Source organism: Scardinius erythrophthalmus, assembly GCF_964197995.2.
Source record: "Scardinius erythrophthalmus genome assembly, chromosome: 2".
Lineage (NCBI taxonomy): Eukaryota > Metazoa > Chordata > Actinopteri > Cypriniformes > Leuciscidae > Scardinius > Scardinius erythrophthalmus.
In genome coordinates, this window is record NC_138222.1 from 21,533,237 (window position 1) to 21,542,090 (window position 8,854).

The 8,854-nt window shown below is 37.0% G+C and overlaps 1 protein-coding gene and 1 long non-coding RNA gene across 2 annotated transcripts in view; one reads left to right on the forward strand and one right to left on the reverse strand.

The window, feature by feature from the left end:
• LOC308687206 overlaps nt 1–6,229 on the reverse strand; it is a 14,800-nt gene extending 8,571 nt beyond the window's left edge. Inside the window, exon 1 of the long non-coding RNA XR_014029710.1 lies at nt 6,181–6,229. This is a non-coding gene — a long non-coding RNA (uncharacterized lncRNA). The remainder of the gene's footprint in view (nt 1–6,180) is intronic.
• Nucleotides 5,614–8,394, forward strand: LOC308687205 (uncharacterized protein). The gene is made up of 3 exons (XM_081359564.1): nt 5,614–6,589; nt 7,145–7,501; nt 7,577–8,394. Exons 1-3 carry the CDS (start codon nt 6,581–6,583, stop codon nt 8,075–8,077), a joined length of 867 nt encoding a protein of 288 aa, XP_081215690.1. The 5' UTR covers nt 5,614–6,580; the 3' UTR covers nt 8,078–8,394.
• Nucleotides 8,395–8,854: the final 460 nt, after the last annotated feature.

Genomic DNA, 8,854 nt, shown 5'->3' on the forward strand with positions numbered 1-8,854 from the left:
GTTTTCCACTCAAAGAAGCCTTAAAATTAGGACAAGAACCTGGAGAATGATTTTCATGACATCTCCAACACAATAAGCTTGGATTTCGTTGCTCTGAAGGCAAGATAGCTTTTGGTTATATCTCTTTTATTTTTTCTAGCCTGTGAATTCTGGTCAAATGTAGTGCTCTTGGACAACTGAAGCTGATTATACTTTCTCTGATGATCATAATCCCTTTCTATTTGAGTTCCCAGCCTCACTAGTTCCTCAACAGTCTATGCACGACCTCGAAGCTGACTAGCAAAACAAGGGTTCATAGCTTTTAAAAGAGCTTTTAAAACCTCATCCTCAGTAGCTTCCTTTTTCCAAAGCTTAAACAAAGCTTGAAATGAGAAAGTAAAATCACGAACACTTTCATTTACTCCTTGTAACCGATTTCGTACTTGATCCTCCAACAGGTCTTGATCGTCTTCTGGCAAAAAGACAGCTAAAAAAGCTTGCTGAAAACTTTCCCAAGTGTCAACTTTAAATCTCACTGTCTCCCACCAATCACGGGCAGAAGAAATCAGAACACTACGCATTGTTGCAAGAATTTCACTATTTGACATTGGTCTAAGAGCCAAGAAATCTTTACATCTTTCCAAGTAAACTAGTGGATCGTTCTCATCATGCACCCCCCCAAAGGATGGAAATATCATCTTAATAGGCAGGACACTGCCACAGGTCAAATTAGATGGAACAGAAACCTGACTGACCAAGTCACCAGTATTACATGGTACAGTTGAACCTAAACATACCTGAGAAGGAGTAGGGGCAACATCCTCCCGTTCAACTATCTTACTGTCAAGTTGCGGGCTTTTCTGCATAAGGGCATCAAGAGAAGTTTGCATAGTAAACACTTGCTGCTTCAGACTGCATACTTCTCCTTGCAACTCCTTTCCACCTACACCCTGTTCTTTGATAGCTGTTTTAAAAGAAGAAAGTAATGAATTATTAGCATCATCAACCAATTCCTTAAACTCGGTACATGACTGTTTTGCATTCCACTTAATGGCATCAAATGTTTGATTGGTAAAATTCTTCATTCGATCATTAAGAACCTCCAAAAAATCAGTTTGCGCCTTTTCAACTAGTGTTAATGTCTCTTTAGGAATGTCTCTAGCACAAAGTTTAGCATTTTCCTCAAACCATTTTTTCTGCCAGGCTACAGTGTCCACAAATACACTTTTCAGTGAATCAATTGCTTGAGAAAATATAGTTAAATCATCTGCTTGGTTCCCTGAACCAATCAGAGGGACACCAAGAAATGGTTGTTCTAAACCTGTGTCATCGTCTAATAAAGACCGCTCCACATCCCGAGGAGTGGAAGGGCTATCATGAAATGGCCCCAGTCTGCTATCATCTCCAGATCCAGTAAAATTTATGAGAGGAGAACAGGGTTCCATAATTACACAAATAATCACAATAGGCCAATAAACACACAACATCTGAGGGTCCCTGTTCGGGGGCGCCACTTCTGTGACGGTATTTGGCCTTAAAGGATTGGGTTCGGGCGCCAGGGGTAAAAACCACCACAATTATTTAATTAATCCCTCATTAGAAACACTACACATATATGGGATTAATATCCTGCCATGATTCAAAACTGAAAATAAAGTTCTGAAAGGTTGAAACTAAGTGTTCGAAAACTCAAAATCTTACAAAAAACAGTTTTGCAAGATCGAAAAATAAGATTTGCAAGCTTGCAAAATGTAAAAAAATAAAAATATCTCTGCAAACATTATGTTGTTTTTGAGATTTCCTTCTTCAGAACTGCAAAAAAAATTTTTACGATGTTGCGCAAACAATTTTTCAGAGTTTCACATTTGTCAGTGTTCTCCCACTGTATTAGTTTGTTTTCCAGGGTTGAAACCTTGTAAATGGTGATCTGAAAACTGGTGTGCGAATGTGTGAAAAAAAGTTTTGAAACTCTGAAAACAGAGTTTTGCAGGCTTGCAAAGTGGTAAAAAAAAAAAATCTCTGCAAACATAATTTTGTTTTTGAGTTTTCCTTCTTCAGAAGTGCAACACTCTTTTTTTACGGTGTTGTGCAATCATTTTTTCAGAGTTTCGAATTTGTCACTGTTCTCCCAGTGTATAGTTTGTTTTCCAGATTTGAAACCTTGTAAATGGTGATCTGAAAACTGGTGTGCGAATAGGTGAAAAAAAGTTTTGAAACTCTGAAAACTGAGGTTCGAAAGGGCGAAACTTATTACATTACATTACATTTGCACTCCTATTGCATACTATTTTTTCAGAGCTGAGTTTACAACACCCACTTTGCGGAGATACGGCCACACAGTTGCGAGCTTGCGACTCACGTGATTTGTGGCAGCGTTGTCACGCAGCTCTGCTCTGAAACTCTGAAACTCAGACTGAGCGAAAATGAAGCTTCGCAACTTCGCAACTTCAGAAAAAGCCTGGAGGGAGGGCCGTCTGCTCTTGGCCAATGCTTTGATGTCTGCTGACGTACAGTCCAGTCACAAGTCGTATTTACTGGAAAGGTGGGATTGACCGACTGCTCCGCCAATGACGAAAGCCAAAGTATTCATAAACTGATTGCACACTGGCACGTCAAAAGCGTGCGTTTCAGCCAACACGCGATTTGCCAAAAGCGCGCGTTCTTAATGTGCGTGGCCACGGAAACGTGTGATGTGCTATTTAAAACGATCTGCTATTTTATGATTAATAAAAATGTTTTTAACCACTATTTTTAAGACTGCTCCTCCCTGACACCCGTGGGACACTTGCCATTCTACATTTATAACAATAATATCTTAGTCTAAACCTAAAGTAATCTTGAAAAACTACATATAATTTAAAAGCTTTCAGACTCTATTATTCATATTTGAAGACTAATTATCAAAAGAAATGACAGCAGTAGTAGCCTGGCTAACGTCAGTACCTCGTCTCATTCTCAAAATCTGGTCCATGGTGTCCAGGCTGCCTAGCAGCGTGAAAAACAAGGCAGCATGGGGAAACCCAGGCTACAGCAGTAGATAAATGCCTATAGATTCTTCATTTGTGATGTGGAGGCAAACTATAACACGCTTTGATTCTTTCCGTACATTTTTATGTGTTTTAGAGATTAAATTCAAATCAAATATTAACATTTCTGCCCAAACTATTTCTGAATAGGATGTCTATTGTCTACTTCATAAATATTTGGAATAGTATGGAAATATAAGGTTCAGATCACTAAAAAACATATATGGAAATCGAAGAGTCATCGGTGGAGTCTGGATGTCATCTAGTGGAAAAGTTTGGTACTGCGCACAATAAAATCTTTCCTAAAGCTCATTTATTGAGACATCAACCTAAAATCTGGCCCAGAACTTGTCCAGATATTAGCACTGATTTTCTTGAAGTTTTAGGGTTGAAAATGGTTTGTAAATATATATAAAAAACAACATGTTACTTCATAACTTTTTAAAAATTTAATTTAACAACTTTGTTTTACTTTACTAATCTGAGAAGTGTACCCTTTTAGTACCCTGTTCGCAGTGCATTAAGTAATGTTAACAAATACTATAGATTTGTTACTTTTTATTTTAATAATTAGTAAACGTTGTAAACATTAACAAAGATCAATAATATATGAAACCTTATTTTAAATTGTTACCGAAATTACAACTGGAAAATTTGCGAGATGTGTCTCAAACGAAGGGATTAGGGGATTGTCCGAGGTGCTGAAATAAAAAACTGTCTGTTTTCTTTCTTCTTTTTTTTCTTTTCTTTTTACCTAAATGATAACTATTGGATTATAATAACTCACCGATTATAATCCTCTCCTCTGTCAAATTTGCCATCGATAATTCCATGCTGTTTTGCTTGGGTTTAATGATAATACAAGAGTCCTAAACCACATATAGGGACAAAAGCATGACAGACTCAAGCAATGACGCCTTCGACGTGCGATAGGAGAACAGGGAACGAGCACGTTCTTTTCGCCTGTTTGGACACTTCACACACGTTTGCACATATGTTTGGTTTACCTGTTTACACGTTCATAACATGTGGTCTGACGTTAGCCAGGCTACTACTGCTGTCATTTCTTTTGATAATTAGTCTTCAAATATGAATAATAGAGTCTGAAAGCTTTTAAATTATATGTAGTTTTTCAAGATTACTTTAGGTTTAGACTAAGATATTATTGTTATAAATGTAGAATGGCAAGTGTCCCACGGGTGTCAGGGAGGAGCAGTCTTAAAAATAGTGGTTAAAACATTTTTATTAATCATAAAATAGCCGTGGCCACGCACATTAAGAACGCGCGCTTTTGGCAAATCGCGTGTTGGCTGAAACGCACGCTTTTGACGTGCCAGTGTGCAATCAGTTTATGAATACTTTGGCTTTCGTCATTGGCGGAGCCAATGGAAAGGTCAATCCCACCTTTCCAGTAAATACGACTTGTGACTGGACTGTACGTCAGCAGACATCAAAGCATTGGCCAAGAGCAGACGGCCCTCCCTCCAGGCTTTTTCTGAAGTTGCGAAGTTGCGAAGCTTCATTTTCGCTCAGTCTGAGTTTCAGAGTTTCAGAGCAGAGCTGCGTGACAACGCTGCCACAAATCACGTGAGTCGCAAGCTCGCAACTGTGTGGCCGTATCTCCGCAAAGTGGGTGTTGTAAACTCAGCTCTGAAAAAATAGTATGCAATAGGAGTGCTAATGTAATGTAATAAGTTTCGCCCTTTCGAACCTCCGTTTTCAGAGTTTCAAAACTTTTTTTCACCTATTCGCACACCAGTTTTCAGATCACCATTTACAAGGTTTCAAATCTGGAAAACAAACTATACACTGGGAGAACAGTGACAAATTCGAAACTCTGAAAAAATGATTGCACAACACCGTAAAAAAGAGTGTTGCACTTCTAAAGAAGGAAAACTCAAAAACAAAATTATGTTTGCAGAGATTTTTTTTTTTTTTACCACTTTGCAAGCCTGCAAAACTCTGTTTTCAGAGTTTCAAAACTTTTTTCACACATTCACACACCAGTTTTCAGATCACCATTTACAAGGTTTCAACCCTGGAAAACAAACTAATACAGTGGGAGAACACTGACAAATTTGAAACTCTGAAAAATTGTTTGCGCAACATCGTAAAAAAATTTTTTGCAGTTCTGAAGAAGGAAATCTCAAAAACAACATAATGTTTGCAGAGATATTTTTATTTTTTTACATTTTGCAAGCTTGCAAATCTTATTTTTCGATCTTGCAAAACTGTTTTTTGTAAGATTTTGAGTTTTCGAACACTTAGTTTCAACCTTTCAGAACTTTATTTTCAGTTTTGAATCATGGCAGGATATTAATCCCATACACATAAGGGTTGACAATCAATTATGAAATAACAGACCATGGAACCACAAGAAATTTAAGGGAAAAGAAGTTTTCTATTCAAATTCCATTCCAGTCATATTACCACTCAGTACATCAAAACATTCAGTTAAAAAAAAAAAATAAACGAAGGAAAAAAAACGAATTAAACAAAACACCTATTAATTTCAGGCCCAGAAACATTTACCTTTTAATTACCTCACAACAATACATGAATGACAGATAAATCAAATAAATAACTCATGTAATTAACTGCAATGCAAGAAGCATTTACCTTTTAATTACCTCACAACAATAAATGAATGTCAAATAAATCAAATAATTAATGTAATTAACTGCAATGCAAAAAACATTTACCTCTTAATTACCTCACAACAATAAATGCATCAAAATACAACACAAGCAGCCTCATAAGAGAAAAACGGGCATAAGGAAAAAACGTTTGCTTACCATGTCACTCATAAAACTACTGGGCCTGAAATGCAATTCATTACATCAAACACAATTTTTACAAAAATAATTCGGCAACTCGAGCGCCAAAAATAACCCCAAAAGAAAACCCTCCCTACACCAAAACCTCCTCAAAACATATTACCTATAATGCCCTGAATTAGCGTCTAAACCACAACATACTGGATTGGAACAAGCTCTCTCTCAAACGCTCCATTTACCCGCAAAACACCGAATCGCTCTAAACAACTTCCAAATGATTTACGAATTTCAATGAGGGAAACATATTCCTCAAAATCGGAATCGTAAGCATTAAAAACAGGAAAAGACCGCAGCATTAACACAATCGATGCCACGCGGGCTACAACAACAATACTCACAAGCCATCCGCTAGCGTGGCCATGACCTAAATGACCCGCGCCTGACAACAAAGGAAAGCGAGAGCGCGCGCGAGAGAGAGAGCGACGCAATCACACTTCCTTAAATAACTTCCCACCTGGTTCCCCCCGGATATACGCTCAACAGCGCCATCCCCAGTACGGAATAGGAAAACACATTGACGACTGTCACATGTCTGCTTTAAAATATAAAACATACATTTTATAATAAACTAAATTAAAGGTGCAATACGCAAAAATTTTTGTCCTCTAGAGGGCGCTATATTCCAAACAACAACAACGGCGTAGTTTGATGACGATGTGTAGGAGCGTGGAATGATGGGAACTGTTGTTTTCAACTCCACCGGGGATATTGAGTCAGACGGGAATCGAATAATCATTCATGGATGAGGTAAAGTTCTATTTTTATAAATGTTGTGTTTAATGACATGCTGTTGTTTAATTAAAATGAATTAACCGCAAGAAAAGTAAGGTTTAATACTAAATCGGTTATCATAGATGTTACTGTATTTGTCGAATTCATTGTTGTGATAACGAGGCGCAGTTTTACGTGTTCTAAACAATTGATGTAAAAGTACATTCGAACATACCCACATCATTTGCCAAAATACTGATTAATCTTTATGTATAACACATGCTATATTTATTTACATGGCCATAAACACCAGACGTGATAAACAATGTCAATAAACTAAACCTAAAGCAATAATACTTTCCTTACATAAACATAACTATTACCGAATGCTACATTTGGAATATATAAAATTTAAGCATGCTGATTTGCAACGTATATGTGACTTAGGATTATGCACTCTACATAACTATGTAAAAGTGAAAACATTATATACATTTTCAAGTTTATTTTTATGTATATCTATGTATTGTCAGCTGCCATGTCATATCTGTTTGTACAATTATTTATATTTGCTTATGTGTTATGTTGCAGGAAGACACAGATAGATCCTCATTGGATGTATCCATGTCAAATACTGATGAGACCTGGAGTCCTCCCCAGAGCAGCTGGCATGAAGCATCACATGGAAGAACAAAAGGTGGAGACAGAGGAAAAAGAAAAGGGATGGGAAGAGCAAAAGGGATTGGAAGAGCTTACAGAGTGGAAGAAAAAACTGGAGCGGTTGAACTCAGCAGTGTAACAAGAGGAAGAACATCAAGTAGACGTAGAAGGTCTACAGGGGGAAGACAAGCAGCAAGAGGAAGAGGAAACACTGCATCATCTGGACTGTGCGAAGAGGACAGATTGAGGGTGTCTAGGCTGCAAGAGGACAGGATGTTGATGACACAGGTGAGTATTGACATACTTCAAGTATCCAAAATAGTTTCAGCATTTGGCATTAACTTATGAAATGTGCAATTTCAGAATCTTATAGGAAATATGAATGTGGCTGAAGCTCAAGGACTCTTGATTAGAGTAATGAATAGAGAACCAGGCCTCATCTTTGATGTCCTCCAACCACCTGCTCATCAAGAGGAACACCAATTACCGGATGTACCTCGATGGTGTTCTTGCACAAGATGCATTGAAATGCCATCTGATATAGAAAAAAAATGTTGTGGCATGACAGACAGCACATGTGTAAGCATGTTGCCCCACATGTCGTTATACATATTGGATGAGCAGGTATTGCGCTTGTCACGCCGTTTAAGAAATGACATTTATGCAATTCATGACACACAGGAGCCTGGGGATGACAACCGGGAATACCGCTATGCTGCTTACAGAAATTTTGTCTTGTGGCAGTGTGGTTCACTTGGGGCGGGAAACCGCATTGTCATCCCTAGCTGCTGTGTGCGCAGAGTCCGTGAGAAATTCCCTGACCCAAATGGGCAGTACACTGGATTCATCGCTGCTGTGTTGTAGAAACATGCTGCTTAGTCAGGTTCACCTATAAACGGGTATTTATGTTTAAAGGACTTGTTTATTTTGTTTAGTTGTCATTTATAATTATTTATTCAATGTTACATTTTTATTTATATGCTGTCTTACCTGTTTGGTAAAAAAATAGTTTGCCACTGTTCAATTTAAAATGTTTGTATTACAAATATAAAGAATATGTTATTCTTTATTTGCTGCGTTCTTCTTAAGAACCTGTTTAGAAGAGTGATATTGTAAATAAAACAACTGTTTTTGTTTTTTTGGTAAGATTTATTTATAACAAATAAAAAAAAATTGTGTGAAATGATTTACCATTTATTTACATATTTGATAACTTTTCTAAGGTGTCAGTTACAAACATTTTTAGGTATATGCATCAAGTTTCAGGATAAAATTAAACTATAAAATTGTTTGGCTGACTAAGTTGAAGGTAGACTTCTGAACTTGTGGGTTCAGATTGCTGAGGTTTTAGCTCACTGCTTGTCTCTTGACTCTGGTAGTGTAGAGCTTGCTCCTTTTTGAAAAAAGGAAAGAAAAAAAGAAACAATTAAAATTGTATATAAATTAATAAGTGCAATTTATAAATGAAGCCTAACATTGCACTGATCGATAACACTAGTAAATAAAATAGAGAGTTGTAATACAATCTGTTCTAAATTACGATAAATAACATATTTTAGATGTATATATAGATTTGCATAATTATCCTAAAACATACATCTTAGCTAAGATTTTTTGCTGTACATACCTATGCCTCTACTG

Bases quoted from the DNA above. Each gene is read 5' to 3' on its own strand.
- LOC308687205 (XM_081359564.1), top strand. The intron at 7,502-7,576 runs GTGAGTATTGAC...GTGCAATTTCAG, and splicing joins ACAGGATGTTGATGACACAG to AATCTTATAGGAAATATGAA.